At 48.9% G+C, this 16,461-nt stretch overlaps 2 protein-coding genes across 4 annotated transcripts; both read left to right on the top strand.

Moving 5' to 3' along the window:
* The first annotated feature begins 3,983 nt into the window (after positions 1–3,983).
* Positions 3,984–9,792, top strand: Magix (MAGI family member, X-linked). Of its 3 annotated transcripts, XM_045140473.1 has the most exons (8): positions 3,995–4,097; positions 4,409–4,504; positions 5,367–5,513; positions 6,702–6,766; positions 7,012–7,248; positions 7,354–7,522; positions 8,840–9,162; positions 9,679–9,792. In XM_045140473.1, exons 2-7 carry the CDS (start codon positions 4,456–4,458, stop codon positions 9,130–9,132), a joined length of 960 nt encoding a protein of 319 aa, XP_044996408.1. In that variant the 5' UTR covers positions 3,995–4,097; positions 4,409–4,455; the 3' UTR covers positions 9,133–9,162; positions 9,679–9,792. The 3 variants fall into 3 exon arrangements, with proteins under 3 accessions (XP_044996409.1, XP_044996408.1, XP_044996407.1); XM_045140472.1 differs by lacking the exon at positions 9,679–9,792 and having other exon boundaries at positions 8,840–9,369; XM_045140474.1 differs by lacking the exons at positions 7,012–7,248; positions 9,679–9,792 and having other exon boundaries at positions 3,984–4,097; positions 8,840–9,369.
* Positions 9,793–13,205: 3,413 nt separating this feature from the next.
* Plp2 (proteolipid protein 2) lies at positions 13,206–16,373 on the top strand. Its single transcript, XM_004670072.2, has 5 exons — positions 13,206–13,437; positions 14,725–14,877; positions 14,982–15,077; positions 15,600–15,690; positions 15,876–16,373. The coding sequence occupies exons 1-5, from the start codon at positions 13,342–13,344 to the stop codon at positions 15,896–15,898; spliced, it is 459 nt and encodes a 152-aa protein (XP_004670129.1). The 5' UTR covers positions 13,206–13,341; the 3' UTR covers positions 15,899–16,373.
* The last annotated feature ends 88 nt before the right edge of the window (positions 16,374–16,461 follow it).

Consider the following 16,461-nt stretch of genomic DNA (forward strand, 5'->3'; position numbering starts at 1 on the left):
CCTTAGGCTTCACAGGCAAGAGCTTTAATTACTGAGCCATCTCTCCAGCCCCTCTGTCCAGTTTTTGTTCAGATATCCAGTTCTGGGTGATGGACCAGGAAGCTTCACATCTGGGGCCTTGGGCTTTCAGGAATCTGTGGATGGGTAGCATGGTGTTTATAATCAGAAGAGGGGCTTGAAGCCATATGAATATGAATGGATGGGAGACTCTCATAGGTTATAGGTCATTGTCTAAGAGTTGGGACCTGGGGGACAGTGAAGAGAAGTCTTTCAAGCACTTGAATCAGGATGTGAAGGTGATCCAGAATTACCCCCTCTTTCATTCTTCTTGGAATCCCTTGTTATCCACCCCATTGGTTGCCAGGGTTGGTTTGGCTGATATGGATGGCTAGGCGGATGTCACCTTCCTCCCTCACCACTCCATGTGCTTACCTCCCAAAGCTGCATGCTCAGTCGAAGAGGATTACCTTCCCCAAATAGAGGAGAACAGGTCTTTGGTATACAAATAGCTGTGCTCCACTGCCAGAACCTCCAGACAAGCTCTCAAGCACTTGAATCAGAGTTATCAGTTTGTCAAGTGGATGGGGTGGGAGAATTGCTTCCAGGCTCCAATGTTGTCTGCAGGGATGAATCACCAGGTAGAAGACCCGGGGAGCTGGATGGATATTCAGTGAGAAACTTTGGAAGCAAGAGCAAGAACTGGTTTAGAGCCTGTGTCACTAAGGCTGCTGGCAGGGTAGGAGGTTTAAAAGGTTGCAGACAGGAGAATGGAACCCCAGCCATGCATCATATGGAACTTTACTGTGCCCCTTTTGAAGATGGGAAGATGGGGGTGAAAAGGTGTGTGTGGCAAGATTGCTAAGGAAATTAGGAGTAAAGCTCCAAAACCGTGATTTTATACATCCAAATTACATAGTAATTATGTTGGTACTTGTTTTAATTTTATTTTATTTTGAGGTAGGGTCTCATTCTATCCCAGACTAACCTGGAACTCTCTGTAGGCCTAGGTTAACCTAAACTCACAATGATTCTCCTATCTCTGCCCCCCCAAGTGCTGGGATTAAAGGCATGTGCTACCATGCCTGGACAGTGTCTTTTTTATCGTTGTTGTTGTTTGTTTTTCAGGGTAGGATCTTACTCTGGCCCAGGCTGATCTGGTATTCACTATGTAGTCTCAGGGTGGCCTCGAACTCACAGCGATCCTCCTACCTCTGCCTCCTGAGTGCTGGGATTACAGCTGTGTGACACCACACCCGGCTTTTTTTTTTTTTGAGACAGGGTTTCACTATGTAACACAGGCTGGTCTTGAACTCTTTTTTAAATTATTTATTTATGTATTTTAATTTTTTGTTTTGTTTTGTTTTTCGAGGTAGAGTCTCACTCTAGCTCAGGCTGACCTGGAATTCACTATATAGTCTCAGGGTGGCCTTGAACTCATGGCAATCCTCCTACCTCTGCCTCCCGAGGGCTGGGATTAAAGACGTGTGCCACCATGCCCGGCCTTTATTTTAAATATTTTTATTTATTTATTTGTAAGGAGAGAGAGAGTGAGAGAAAGAGAGAGAGAGAGCGAGAGCGAGAGAGCACACCAGAGTCTCTAACCACTGCAAACAAACTCCAGATGTGTGCATCACTTTGTGCATTTGGCTTTATGTGGGTACTGGGGAATTGAACTCAGGTTGTTGGGGTTTGCAGACAAGTGCCTTAACCATTAAGCCATCTCTCCAGCCCCTTATTTATTTATTTGAGAGTGTGAGAGAGAAAGAGGCAGAAAGAGAGAGAGAGAGAGTGGATGAGTGCGCCAGGGACTCTAGCCACTGGAAACAAACTCCAGTCGCATGCGCCACCTGGGCATCTGGTTTATGTGGGTACTGGGGAATTTAATCTGGGTCCTTAGTCTTCACAGGCAATTGCCTTAACCACTAAGCCATCTCTCCAGTCCCCCCCCCCCTTTTTATTTTTGGTTTTTCAAGGTAGGGTCTCACTCTGGCCGAGGCTGACCTGGAATTCACTATGCAGTCTCACTGTGGCCTTAAACTCATGGCGATCTCCTACCTCTGCTTCCCCAGTGCTGGGATTGAAGGTGTGCGCCACCACGCCTGGCTCCCCCGCCTTTTTTTTTTTTCCAAGGTAGGGTCTTTCTGTAGCCCTGGCTGACCTGGAATTCACTGTGTCTCAGGGTGGCCTTGAACTCACGGTGATCCTCCTATCTCTGCCTCCTGAGTGCTGAGATTAAAGGCGTGAGCCACCACGACTGGCTTCCTTTTTTTTTTTTGTTTGTCTTTTTCAAGGTAAGGTCTCACTCCAAAGCCAGGCTGATTTGGAGTTCACTATGGAGTCTCGGGGTGGCTTCGAACTCATGGTGATCCTCCTACCTCTGCCTGCCAAGTGCTGGAATTAAAGGCATGTGCCACCACACCCAGCTTACCTGGCTTAATTTGATAGGTCTGGAGTATATAGTATGTTTATATTTATGAAACTATTATTACAATTATTATACTGAATATAACCATTCTGGCGAGTTTTCTCTTTGTAATTCCTCCTTTCTGACCTCTGGCTCCCTCTACAGGAAACCTCTGATGCACCATTTATTGTGTTTTGTTTTTCAAGGTATAGTCTCACTTTAGCCCAGGCTGATCTGGAATTCACTATGTAGTCTCAGGGTGGCCTTGAACTCATGGCAATCATCTTATCTCTGTTTCCTGAGTGTTGGGATTAAAGGCGTGCACCGCCACACCCAGCTTGTGTTTTGTATTTTTAAAAATATTTTATTCATTTATTAGAGAGAGCGAGAGAATGGGCACACTAGGGCCTCTAGCTACTGTTAATTGTCTCCAGATGCATGTGCCACCTTGTGCATCTGGCTTATGTCAGTCCTGAGGAATGGAACCTGGGTCCTTTGGTTTCACAGGCAAACGCCTTGACTGCTAAGCCATCTATCCAGCTCAGTGTTTTGTATTTTTTGAGAATGGGTCTTGCCATGTAGTTGGCTGGCCTAGAACTCACTATGTAGCTCAGACTGGTCTCAAAACTGTAAATTCTCCTGTCTCAGTTTGCCAAATGCTGGAATCACAGATATGCATCAGCACACCCAGTCCACAGTATGAGTATGTCTGTTATGTTCACCTATTGATGGACATTTGGGTTGTTTCCAGTTGGGGCTATTAGCAAATACTGAATTGTGTGCCCCTCCCCTTCTAAATTCACTTAAGACTTAGCCACCAATGTATCTGTATTTAAAGTTAAATGGTTATGAGGTGGGACTTATTTGTGGTTTCAGAGGTAGGGTCTCACTCTAGCCCAGGCTGACCTGGAACTCACTGTGTAGTCCCAGGCTGGCCTCAAACTCACAGCAGTCTTCCTATTTCTGCCTCCCATAACTTGGACTTCAAGATGTGTGTCACCATGCCTGGTGATTTTTTTTTAAAATAATGTTTTTCCTCTCTTCCTTCTTCAAGTAAAGCATATTTTATTTGCGAGAGCATGAGAGAAAGAGGGAGAGAGAATGAGAATGGGCATACCAGAACCTGAAGTCACTGCAAATGAATGCCAGACACATGTGCCACCTTCTGTACTTGGATTTACATGGTACTGGGGAGTGGAATGTGGGTCCTTTGCTTTAGCAGGCAAGCACCTTAAATACTAAACCATCTTTCCATTCCTCCTCCTTTAACTTTTAAGATATTTTTATTTATTTATTTTTGAGAAGAAAGAAGCAGATACAGAGAGAGAAATAATGGGCATGCCAGGGCTTCCTGCCACTGCAAAAGAACTCTAGACACATGTGCCACTTTGTGCATCTGGCTTTATGTGGTACTGGGGAATTGAACCCAGCTTATCAGGCCTTGCCAACAAGCGCCTTTTCCTGATGAAACATTTCCCCATCTCAAGGGTAGGACCTTAATCAGATAGGACTGAAGCTTTAGAAGCCAAGGAAGAGAAATGATTTAGCTCTCTCTGATTCTCTGTGTTTCAGTCTCGCAGCTGTGTGAGGATCCAGCCAAAACGCATCCACCTGCAAGCCTAGAAGAGTCTATTCATCAATAACTAAATTGTCCAGTACCTTGATCTTGGATCCTCCATTCTCCAGAACAGGGGTAGGTAAATTTATTTTGTTTCAGTTATGCGCTCTGTAATATTTTGTTATGGCTTCCCGAGAGAAAGACAATAAATAAGGGTGTCATAAACACATACAGGTCTATGTAATGTCGGTTTTCTTTTAGGTAAATACTAAGGAGTGGAATGGCTAGATTATATGTGTATTCTTAGCTTTTTTTTTTTTTTGCTTGTTTAACGGTTTAAGATACTCACAAACTTTTCTAAAGCTTCTATACTATTTTACACTTGCACCAGCTGTCTATTTTGAGTTCCATTTCTTTCACTTCTTTCTACTGGCTCTCACAATCAGGTCTCCTTGCTGCCGGCCAGGTAGGTCACCAAGCGGGTCGGGACACCATGGGACTGGCCAGGCCACAGCTGCGTCCAGGACTGGGCGAGGAGCCAGGTGAGCGCTCCCCTGTGCTAAATATTCGTCACCAGGCTGCCGCGAGTCCACCGGCAAGACCACTGGCCATGGAGTTGCGCTCAGGGACCACCAAAGACCCTAGAGGGAGCAGAGGAGGTACTGGAGAGGGGTGCGGGGTGGAAACGGGTGAAGGGAAGCTGAGCGCTCCATAAGCCACCTCGCCCCGCCTGTACGCTCCCCACCTTTTCCACCTTACAGGTAGTAAACAACAGTCTTCTTGCCCAAGCGGCAGTAGCTGCAGGCTCTGCTCCAAGATCACTTGCAAGCGGAAGGGGGGGATCGTAGGGGGGGCGGGTTCTTTAGCAAGATGTGCTTGGAAGCATTTGTTGATGTTTGAGCAGGCAGGTCTAGTAAATTGGGTGGGTGGGCTGCGGACCAGTGGAGGGGGGATCTTCCCTGTTGGGGAAATGGAGAACTTCTGGGTGTGCCTAGGGTACTGGAGGCGAACCTGGGGGGTCCCAGGACTACGGGGGGTCCTAGAGACATGGTGGATTAATTTTGGCATCTACAGTTATTAGGGGCAGTGTATGTGTGAGAGAGAGGGAGAGAGAACCCTAGCTCCACCGAAATTCGCTGGGTGTTCAGAGGTATCCTGGACAGTTGCAATCAAATAGTTTGGCTTAAGGAGCACGGTGGAGGCAAGGGAGTCTTGTGCACACCGCGGGGGTCGGGAGGAAGGGGTCCCAGGAATGGAGATATACAGTCTGCGACCTCTGGAAGTACAGGAGTGTCAGGAATCTCGGCACTTGAGAGGCATTTTTAGGTCTTCGGACTTTGGAATCATGACTGTTCGCTGAGGCTCAGAATTTGGCGCTGATTTTTGTCCCTATTTTCTGCGTAGGACGGGGCCTTTCGGCGCCAGCGAGTCCCAGGGCCCGGCAGCTCCTGGCGCGGTTAGACGCGCGCCCCCTGGCGGCAAGAGCTGCGGCGGACGTGTCTGCGCTGGCACGAAAGGCGAGCGCCACTTTGCGCCTGCGCACCAAGGAGGGTGCGTGACGGGGCGGGTCCTCGCCGGGAGGGGGGGAGTGACCGGGACGGGGCGTGACGGGGGCAGGTGGAGAAGAGCTGGAGTCTGGGAATTAAGTCTGAGATTCTTAGTACCAGGGGTGGAGCCAAGGGGGGCGTGTGATTCGGGAGGGACATATTCCGAGGGTTTTTTTTTTTTTTGGCGGGGGGTTAGACCTTGAGGTTATCCTCCTAGCGTGTTCTTTAGGGTTATTGCGTTAGACAAGCATCAGTGTACTGTGTTAGATAGTTATTTAGGTCAGCAGGGCTTCAAATGTCATTTCTTTTTTTTTTTAAATTTTTTTTTTTAAATTTATTTATGAGCCGGGCGTGGTGGCGCACGCCTTTAATCCCAGCACTCGGGAGGCAGAGGTAGGAGGATTGCCATGAGTTCAAGGTCACCCTGAGATGACAGAGTTAATTCCAGGTCAGCCTGGACCAGAGTGAGACCCTACCTCGAAAAACCAAAAAAAAAAAAAAAATTTATTTGAGAGCGACAGACACAGAGAGAAAGACAGATAGAGGGAGAGAGAGAGAATGGGCGCGCCAGGGCTTCCAGCCTCTGCAAACGAACTCCAGACGCGTGCGCCCCCTTGTGTATCTGGCTAACGTGGGACCTGGGGAACCGAGCCTCGAACCGAGCTCCTTAGGCTTCACAGGCAAGTGCTTAACCGCTAAGCCATCTCTCCAGCCTTCTTTTTCTGTTTTCTTTAGGGTTATTTTTGGTGAGGCAAGACTCTATACAATATAAATTACATTATAGGTATGGATAACCTTGTAGGATTCAAGAGTTCTGAGTTGCTGCTGTCTTTTTTTTTTTTTTTTTTTTTTGAGGTAGGGTCTCACTCTAGACCTGGAATTCACTATGTAGTCTCAGGGTGGCTTCGAACTCACGGTGATCCTTCTACCTCTGCCACCCGGGTGCTGGGATTAAAGGTGTGCTCCACCAAGCCCAGCTTCTTTTTCTTTTTCTTTTTCTTTCTTTCTTTTCTTTTTTTTTTTTTTTTTTTGAGGTAGTGTCTTGCTGTAGTTCAGGCTGACCTGGAATTTACTATGTAGTCTCAGGGTGGCCTTGAATTCGTGGTGATCCTCCTACCTCTGCCTCCTAAGTGCTGGGAATAAAGGCATGCACCACCATGCCCTAACCCTGTCTGTCTTTTCATACCCATAGCTGTTGATGTTTTGGACTCTGCGGATATAGAAGTCACAGACAGTCGTCTGCCTCATGCCACCCAGGTACCACTCCATTCTACTCGATGCTATATCTACCTTAAGGCTGTCTATATACTCTACTTTTGTTTGTTTGTTTCTTTTGTGACAAGGCCACTTCTGTAGCCCAGGCTGTTCTGAAAAATACTAAGTAGAACAGACTGGCCTCCTTCTTGTGGCAATCCTTCTGCTTTAGCTTCCCAAGTGCTGGGCTTACAAGTGTACACTCTGCACTCCTCACTAATCTATGGACACTCTTGTCCTTACTCCAGCATCGCCAGTCTCAGGCCCTGAGCACTTGTACCATGCCACCTCGAGTGACTCAGGGTAAGGCAAGTTGTGCTTCAAAGCTACCCCAACCCTCTGGTCAGTTCTCCGTGGAGCTTCTCCGTAGTCCCGCAGGCTTTGGTCTTACCTTAAGCGGAGGCCGAGGTGTATCTGGGGATGCTCCACTGGCTGTAGGCGGGCTGCTGAAGGATGGGCCAGCACAGCGCTGTGGTCGTCTGCAGGTGAGCCCTAAGGAACAGACTGTACATTCATAGGTGTTATCCCTGCCCTTGTCAGCTACTCTCCATCTGCCCTTCCTCCAACAATCCTGCTTTGCTTTCATGCAGGTTGGTGACCACGTGCTCCATGTCAATGGAAAGTCAACACAGGGTCTCACTCACGCCCAGGTTGTGGAGCGGATCCGTGCTGGAGGCCCTCGTCTCTGCCTGGTACTCCACCGACCTCAGGAGATTCATGCCAGCAGGCTTGAGGGGGCTGGAGGACGGCAGCAGGGAGGTGAGTTGATGCCTTTCCTTGGGAAGAGGAGTAGGGATCTGAGAGGGGAAGGAGAGGTTTGTAGAGTGGGAAGGGCTTGGTGTTCTCAGTAGGGATGGTAGACATTTGATGTCTTGAGTGAGGTGACAGTATTTTCAAAAGCTGTGGCATGGGCTGCAGAGAAGGCTCAATGGTTAAGGCACTTGCCTGCAAAGTCTAACGTCCTGAGTTCAATTCCCCAGTTCCCACATAAAGCCAGATGCACAAAGAGGCACATGCATCTGGAGTCTGTCTGCAGTGTCTGTAGGCCCTGGTGCGTGCCCATTGTCTCTGTCTGCCTCTCTTCTTTCTATCCCTCTCTCTGCTTGCAAATAAATAAAAATAATAAACAAGAGTTCGTTCTAAAAAAAAAAAAAAAAAGCTGTGGCAAAGAGGGAGCCTGTCTCAGGATAAGCACATGAGAGGAAATGCTTTCCAGGAGAGAAGGGGTTTGGGGTAAAAACTGTTGTTCAGAAGAAAAAGGGTCTTAGTCCTTGGATGGGTAAGGCAACTTTAGTGTTCACAAACAGGAGGTGGGGTGGGATAGAAAAAGTAGGGAGTCTGCGAGCTGGGATATGGCTAGGTGGTGGATATGGCTCAGTGGTAGAGCACTTGCCTATCCATGTAGGAGGCCATGTGTTTCTATCTCATTGCTCCCAATGTCCATATCTCCGGGTAAGAATTCTAGTTTTGGATCTGGGGAGATGGCTTAGTAGTTAAAGGTACTTGCTTGCAATGCCTCCCAGCTTACGTTTGATTCCCCAGTATCCACATAAAGCCAGATGCCCAAAGTGGCTTATACGTGTGGAATTCCTTTGCAGTGGTAAAGAGGCCCTGGCACACCCATGTTCTCTCTCCTTCTCGCAAATATAAAGTAAACAAAAGTATTTTAAAGGGGAATCTGGTTCTTAGTGAAAAACAGTCAATAAGGGAAGGGTGGGAATGGATGGATCAGGGAAGAGAGAGAGAGAGGATTCAGAAATTCTACATGAGAGAGCTTCATAGCCTATAGGCAAAGATCGATTTGCTTACCTTTACGAAATGTTTTTTTTTTTTTTTTTTTTTTTTTTTTTTTTTTTTTTTTTGCGGGGACATAGCCTAGATTGAAGGGGTGGGTCTTGAGAAAAGAGGTGTTGGGGCTTGTAAGGGTGTGGTGCCAGTCACTGAAAGATTCCTCCAGACTTTGAAGGGGCTATTTCTCAGGGATGAAAAACATTTGTTGGGCTTTCCTGACCAAGAACCCCAATTTCTGTTCCCCACGCCACCATCCAATCTAACCTTCAGTCCTATTATCTCCAGATCGCATTCCAGACCCTAAGGTCCCAGAGACCTTGAAGTCTCGAAGCATCAGCATTTCTCCAGTTCACCACCCGCCCAAGATCCAGGCCCGCCAGGAGCCTCGTCTGGAGACAGTGGCCGAGGGCCTTGCAGTTTCTGCACCTGAGCAGCGCACAGAGGACTTGGACGACCTTACCCCCGGTTCCCCGGGGCCCTGGCTAGTGCCTAGCGAGGAACGCCTCTCGCGCGCGTTAGGGGTCCCCGGGACAGCGCCGCTTGCTCAGGAGATGGCTGCCGGAAGGCGGAGGCACTGATCATACGTTACTCAGCTCTGTGTTCACTTGGTAAGGTCCAACCTGGATCTCGCGGGCCCGATGGCCAGGCATTTCCTTGAGATCTTCTACTTGGTCTCGTCCTCTCTTCCGCTGCGCAGTCAATTGGCCTACACCCCCCCTTAAGGGGTCAGTGGTACAGCCCTTCAGGACTACCCCCCCACCTCCGCCCCGAGTTTCACGTTCCGGGAGGGGAGGTAATAAAATGGTTGGATCCGTCTTGACTTGCCAGGTGCTCTAGGCGGAATGGGGCTTCCCAGTCCACCCTGGAAAGGAGGGGGTGGGTAGATCAGGTTTCGATGAGGGCCTCTTGAAACCGCCGACTAGCCGAGTCCAGTAAGGTTTATGGGTCTTCACTTCTTCCCGGCTCCTTTCCTCCAACACTTGCACTTGTCCCAGTCATTCATTTCACTCTTGGAGGTGTGCAGGGGGGCGCACCTAATTATCGTGCATAGGTGGTGGGTGCAGCACAGGTGGGCCTTTTGTTACAGTGTGCCAGTAAGTCCATGGTCCTCGATCTTCCTTCAGAGTCGTCCAGACCCTCAGTTGATGACGGGATGGGAGATCTGGAAGCAGGGTGGCGTCTTTGCCAGGAATCTGCGGTCTCCACTTCCGGCATGGAAAACCAGCTTTAACTGGCACGTAGACTGCCATCCTAGGGGTACAGGCTGGGGCCCCAGACCCTCCACCCCTTTGGAACAAGACCGGGAAGGTGTGAGTCAGCGCCCCGGGCGGGGGCTAGGCTAAAAAAGGCTGTTGGAGCTTTTGGACCACGCCCCCTTTTCCATAGATGGTGACAAACTGCAGCTGTGCTTGTGTGTACACGCCTTGCTCTGGGTGTTTCCGTCCCGGGAGAGATGAAGAGTTTCCTCCACCCTGGGAACTGAGCCCCATTATCATAGCCGAGGCTTATATGCACAATGAACTTCAACTAAGGTAGCCCTGAAGCAGGGGCTAGCCAATGTTCGAAATGTCTAGTCACCTCTGTTGTCACCACATCCTGAACACTGTGTCCCATCCCCCACAGAGGGAAACTGTGGTCTGACCTGAAAAGGCAACTTTCTCCCCTATAGACACCAGGATGCCAGGAGAGGGGAGATAAATTATAGGGCCAGAGTGGAGAGTCTGGAGTGATGCTAGAATGGAGACAGGGACTGTAAAGTCAAGCTGGGTGTATGAAGAGGTGACCTCTTTTTTTTTTTTTTATTTGCCAGGAGAGAGTTGAGAATGGGTGGGACAGGGTCTCTAGCCTCTGCAAACAAACTCCAGATGCATGCACCACTTTGTGCATCTGGCTTTATGTGGGTACTGGGGCATTGAACCTGGGCCCTTAGGCATTGCAGGTATCTGCCATAACTGCTGAGCCATCTCTCCAGCCCAAGGGGCGAACTCTTGAATGGATAGCACTGCAGACATTGTGGAGGAATGTTTCGGCTTCTTGATGCTGTCCCTGACTCAGACTGTGGTGGAGGTGTGGCTCTCCAGAAGTAAAAAAAGAAGGACGTCAGTATCCGATTCCTATAAATAAAGTCACACCACAGGACTAATAATAGTAACCCTGGCCACCACTTACTTAGCCTCATCACTGCTGCTGGCTTTTAGTGGGATCTTTATTTTCATTAGTTACTTACATACTTGACAACTCTGATGGATCCATATCACAGAGGTGGAAAGTAAAGGCCAGAGTGTTTCAAAGTAATAAGCTTGAGGTGGAGAGGGTCTCAAAGCAAAATTAATCAAATCCCAATTTCTAAGCCAAAATTTGATAAACATTAAATGAACCTCACCTGTATACCTTGCACTGGAGTGGTCCTATGGAGATGCTAGGATCTATCCTTGTCCAGCTCGTATAGTGAGGATACTGATGTCAGACAAAATGACAAGATAAATAAAAATTTCAGAGAGAAGTGAGAATTGCAAAAATAGAAAAAGGACGTAATGGCTAGCGATGGTTTCTTACACCTGTAACTCCACAATTTGTGAAGCTGAGACAAAGGAGCACAAGTTCCAGGCCATCCTGGGCTGTAGTGAGTTTCAGACCAGCCTGGGACTACATAGCAAGACTCTGTCCTAATAAGCAAACACACACACACACACACACACACACACACACGCGAAAGACAATTATGTTGCAGGAGGTGCTGGTGGTCTCTTTGAAGACATGGCATTTGGGGTGGAACTGGAATGACAGAAGCCAAATGAAGAGCTGGGTGGAAAGGGCATTGGCAGCAGCAGGACCAGCAAGTGGAAAGGGCCAGAGGCAGCCAAACTTGTCAGGCATTTATCCCAATTAGAAAACACGCACTCAGCACTGGGAAATGTGTTTCATTTCTTCTGCTATCCAGTCACTCTTACCAACTCAGATTGAAAGAAGGGAGTCACTTCCTTAGTTTGGAAGAGTCCTGTTTGGGAGAGAGAAGCAGACAGGCCCTTAGGTGGAATTTTTCTGGCCTTCTAATGGTTACTATCCACTTGAGATGAGAATAAAATAAATATCCATCCTGGTGGGGTGCCACTCGCCTCTAATTCCAGCACTACTGGATGCAGAGGCAGGAGGATCTGGAGTGTAAGGCCAGCCTGGGCTACACAAGGCCCTGATTCAAAACAGTAACTAAAGCTCAAAAGAAAAAAGTAAAATAAAACCCAAATCTCCAAAACTAAAATGAACAGAACAACCGGGCATGGTGGCACTTGCCTTTAATCTCAACACTTGGCAGGCTGAGGTAGGATGATGGCTGTGAGTTTCAGGCCAGCCTGGGCTAGAGTGAAACTCTACCTTGAAAAAAAAAAAAAAGCAAAAAGCCAAACATAACTCCCCCTCAAAAAAAATAAATAAATAAAACATGCTACAACATCTAGAATACCTTGCGGTTCCTGATTTCAAGCAACCAGGTTCAGATGCAAATATTGATACTGCTCAGCTCAGGAGCATACATTCTGCAGATGTCAACAAATGTGTTACCTAGCATTGCACTCCAAGAGCCAGCTCTTACCTTGCCAAAGTTAGCAAGAACCATGTGCGCCTTCCCCATTCCTAGCCTAGGGTTAGCCTGGCTAACTTTCTCCTCAGAACCAAGAAACTGAGGCTCAGCACTTAGGCCCAGGATGTCTGTGGAATTGCAGAGCACTAAAGGAATCCCTGTCCTGCCTGGGCTCTCAGATGTTAACAACACTCCCCGCTATTTACTGGGTATCTGGGGGCTCACCAGGTCCTGTTCTCAGACTTTGCATCAGCATCGCCATGGTAGCATCACTGTAAGTTTAGTTAACACTTCACTGTCCTTTATCCAGAATTCCACAGTGTAAAAAAACTCTGGGAAGCCACGTGTGGTGGCACACGCCTTTGATCCCAGCGGAGGCAGAGGTAGGAGTACAGCCGAGAGTTTGAAGTCATTCTGAGACTACATAGTGAATTACAGGTCAACCTGGGCTAAAGAGAGACCCTACCTTGAAACACAAAAACAAACAAACAAAACAAAATTTATTTTAAAAAAGCTCTGGCTGTGCCCACCCCTCACTCAGTTTGGCACCATTTGCTTCCAGAATCTGACCTGACCTAATGAGGAATAAAATTTTCAATCGTTGTCACATTTATTGTGAACATTCACACCTTTTTTTTTGAGGTAATAAGGAATCTTTAGTGCTCCAGACTTCACTGAAAGTGTTAATTAATATACCACATATGCAACGAGGAAAGATATTTCGAATTCAGAAAACATACCTGGCCTCAAGAATTTCGGGTTTGAATAGGGCCATGGTCGTTTTTCAACTAAGGAAACTGAATCACTCTGTCGCTTCGCTTCTTGGCCTTTTGGCTAAGATCAGTGTAGGAAATGGTGTCACTCCCTTCCAAAGCCGGATTCCCAGGGGTCCTGAGTGAAAGCCGCACTTAGGCTTTTTAAAAGGCGACTGGTCTTCAGACCTCAGGGATGGGTCGCCCGGGGGGGGGGGGGGGTGCGCCCTTCGTACTGTCATCGGCGGGCGGGGCGAGGGGGCTTCCGGGGCGGCAGCCACCTGGCCCAGCCTCTTGTGGCCCCGCCCGCTTCTGCTCCGCGCGGTGATTCACTCCCTTCTTTGCCCCGAGGCCCCCTTCCCGGCCAGACAGCGGGCAAGACGGCTGGGTGTGCTGCATCCTCGAACTCGTGAGCCAGCCAGCAGATCCTCCACGTCCCAGCGACTCGGGTCCACGCCATGGCGGACTCGGAGCGCTTCTCGGCCCCAGGCTGCTGGGCAGCGTGTACTAACTTTTGGCGCACCAGAAAGGGAATCCTTCTCTTTGCTGAGATTGTGAGTATTCCGGGGAAGAAGGGTGGGCAGAGGCCGGGTGGGGTGGCTGGGTCAGGCGGTACTGGATCGTCTTGGATGAGGCAGGCACGTGGCTGTGGCCGATCAGCAGTGGGGTGCAGGTGGGTGGGTTCCTGGAGGAGACTCGAGCCTGGGGTATAGGGGAGAATCACTGGGGTGTGGGCAAAGTGGTGAAAAGCTGGTGGTGCACAGGTGAGGCGAAGTGCCTATAGCTCACGTGGAGGGATCGGTGGGGGAGCCCACGTGGACTCTAGTAGATGAAGTGAAAGGGTCCTGAAGTCTGGGAAGTGGGGACTTCACTTGGCAGGGCGTGGCGCGGCCTGGGCACTAGCGGGCGGGCTGGCGGCGCGCCTAGGGGTGGGCCCTGATGGGGTGGGGCATCTCGAGCTAGTCTCTCTGGGTAGGGCTCCTCTCCCTTCTCCAGTTCTTCCTTGCTCTTTTTGGACCTGGCAGGAAGTCCTTAGCTCTTCAGATGGCTATTGGTTTCCCGCCCCTGTCAAAATGGGCGCTGCCTTTGACTCACTTGTAAAAGAGGTGAGGCGCCTTTAACTGAGTCCTGCCCCTCCAGTGTCAGTCACTGCGCTTCCCTGAGGGGTTGCCTGGGGAACCGCACGTCCTGCCCCTAAAAGCCTCAAAGCTGGCGCCGGTGGCACTCACAAAACACCTGGCCGAGCCACTCCCCTCAGGCTGCCGATATCCTAGGCGGGAAAAGGGAACCGAGGCACCTAGCTTTACCCCTACCCTACTTGGTGTCCTTGGGCAAGTTACTTCTCTGAGTCACTTTTGTCATCTGTAAAATAGAGTTAGTAATAATAGTACCTAGTTCATTAGGTTATTGCGATGACCAAGTGAATCAAGACTTGTAACGCTATTAGACAATGCTTGGTGCATAGTGAGCACACAGAAAGTGTTTAGCAATTTTTGTGTGTCATTTTCCTACACCTGGTAGACATTTGAGAAATGAAAATTTTCCCTTTCTTCCTCCCTCCCTCCCTCCCTCCCTCCCTCCCTCCCTCCCTCCCTCCCTCCCTCCCTCCCTCCCTTCCTTCCTTCCTTCCTTCCTTCCTTCCTTCCTTCCTCTTGGCAGTGTTGAGGGTGTAACCTAGGGCCGTTCACATGCTACGTCACTGAGTTACATATTCAGTCCTGGGAAGTATATTTCATTATTATTATTTTGTTGTTTGTTTGAGACCTCTTCCCCAATTTAAACCATTCCACTTGGCTCTGGGAGCTGACCGAGGACCCACTTTGTCCATGTCACCCTTCTAGGTATTGTGCCTGGTGATTCTGATTTGCTTCAGCACATCGACATCAGCATACTCCTCCCTGTCGGTGATTGAGATGATCTTTGCTGCTGTCTTGTTTATCTTCTACATGTGTGACCTGCACACCAAGATACCATTTATCAACTGGCCCTGGACTGTGAGAAGGGGGCCAGTGATGGCGAGGCTGGGCAGGGATCTGGCATCTGGGGTGGTCTGGGAAACTGTGGATGCTGAATTCCCCCTTCTCTGTCCACCTCACAGGACTTCCTTCGATCCCTCATAGCAGCCATCCTCTACCTGATAACCTCCATTGTTGTCCTTGTGGAGGGAGGCAACAGCTCCAAAATCGTTGCAGGGGTAAGGTTCCAGGAGACAGCTCCAAAGCACAGGGAGAAGGGTTATGGGATCCAGGGGTTATTTCTTCCCCTTGCTTCTGCAGGAAGTGTGTGAGCTGAAACAGACCAAACTTGCTCACGGGGCCTGCAGCAAAGTCTGACCTGCCAATGATTTATCTCCCAAGATCATTTGTTGTAGAAAAAAAAAAAAAAACCAAAAAACTGTTCCTTGTCAGACATGGAGACCTCGATGGAGAGTGCAAAAAGGTGCCTTTGTTAACATGCTAGGCTGCCATCTGCTAGTGCTTTGTTTCAAATGCAGTTTGAAGCATGCCTTGTGCATGTGGGGCAGTGGATGGCTGTCCTGTGTGGAGAGGCCTATACTAGGAGCCTCCTGGCCTTTCCCTGGAGCTCTCCAGCTTCCCAGCCTGGGGTTACAGTCACCATCCTGCACCAGGCAGTTCCTGGAGGTGGTGGATAGAAGGAGGTGAGAGGCTGAGTAAATTCATCCTCTAATCCAACCCTCTCACTTCCTTCTTTTCAGGTACTGGGCCTAATTGCTACATTTCTCTTTGGCTATGATGCCTACTTCACCTTCCCTCTTCGGCAGCAAAGACATACAGCAGCTCCCACTGGTAAGTGTGTGTGTGTGTGTGTGTGTGTGTGTGTGCAGAGAAAAGGAAAGAGACCTCCCAAGGAAGGTATGAATGCCAACTCTTTTATTGGCATTTGTGTCTTTTTTAGCAATAAGTGCCATAAACTTCTGCATTGTCAGCGAAGGAGCATATAGTTCCAGCCAATCTTTGTTTTTTCCCTGCAGACCCCACAGATGGCCCGGTGTAGGTGAACCTTACTCATCTCTCTGTGACCTGCAAATAGCCTCTCCACAGACAAAACTCCTCCTGCCCCAACAACATTCCCAGCCAAGTAACTCCCAGTCCCCCTTCTGCCCCCATTGAGGTGAAAATGCCTTTACAGTACTGGGGATTGAACCTAGGGCTTTGTGCATGCTAGGCATGCATTCTACCACTAAGCTCCAATCCCTGTAAAAGTGCCTTTATTGGGAGAATGTCTCCCAGCTTGCCAATCAATCCTCCTTGGTGTGGTCACCTCTAAGGGTGTGCCTAGGTCCCCCTTCCTTCTGCAATTCCAACAGGAGACACTAGTTCTGCCTGGATCATGCCCTCACTTAAGCTACAAAATGAGGGAGGTAGGTGTCTAACAATTTCAGAGTGATCCACTGCAAATAACCTCTTCTGTGTGTAGGGGGGTGGTCTGTGGAGGGACAAATCAATAATAAACAGATTGTTAAAATCTATAATGAATAAATTAATCTTTTGATCTAACGTGGTTAAGTCTCTCAAGAATTTAAGGCCAAACAGTTGGAGCAAGGAAGCAAAGAAGCC

Source organism: Jaculus jaculus, chromosome X (assembly GCF_020740685.1).
Source record: "Jaculus jaculus isolate mJacJac1 chromosome X, mJacJac1.mat.Y.cur, whole genome shotgun sequence".
Lineage (NCBI taxonomy): Eukaryota > Metazoa > Chordata > Mammalia > Rodentia > Dipodidae > Jaculus > Jaculus jaculus.

Excerpts from the sequence above, each read along its gene's own strand:
- Plp2 (XM_004670072.2), top strand. The coding sequence starts at position 13,342 with ATGGCGGACTCGGAGCGCTTCTCGGCCCCAGGCTGCTGGGCAGCGTGT. Across the intron at positions 13,438-14,724 it reads TCCTTCTCTTTGCTGAGATT|GTATTGTGCCTGGTGATTCT; the intron begins GTGAGTATTCCG and ends TCACCCTTCTAG. Across the intron at positions 15,078-15,599 it reads GCTCCAAAATCGTTGCAGGG|GTACTGGGCCTAATTGCTAC; the intron begins GTAAGGTTCCAG and ends CCTTCTTTTCAG.
- Magix (XM_045140473.1), top strand. The coding sequence starts at position 4,456 with ATGGGACTGGCCAGGCCACAGCTGCGTCCAGGACTGGGCGAGGAGCCA. Across the intron at positions 5,514-6,701 it reads GCGCCTGCGCACCAAGGAGG|CTGTTGATGTTTTGGACTCT; the intron begins GTGCGTGACGGG and ends TCATACCCATAG. Across the intron at positions 6,767-7,011 it reads GTCTGCCTCATGCCACCCAG|CATCGCCAGTCTCAGGCCCT; the intron begins GTACCACTCCAT and ends TCCTTACTCCAG.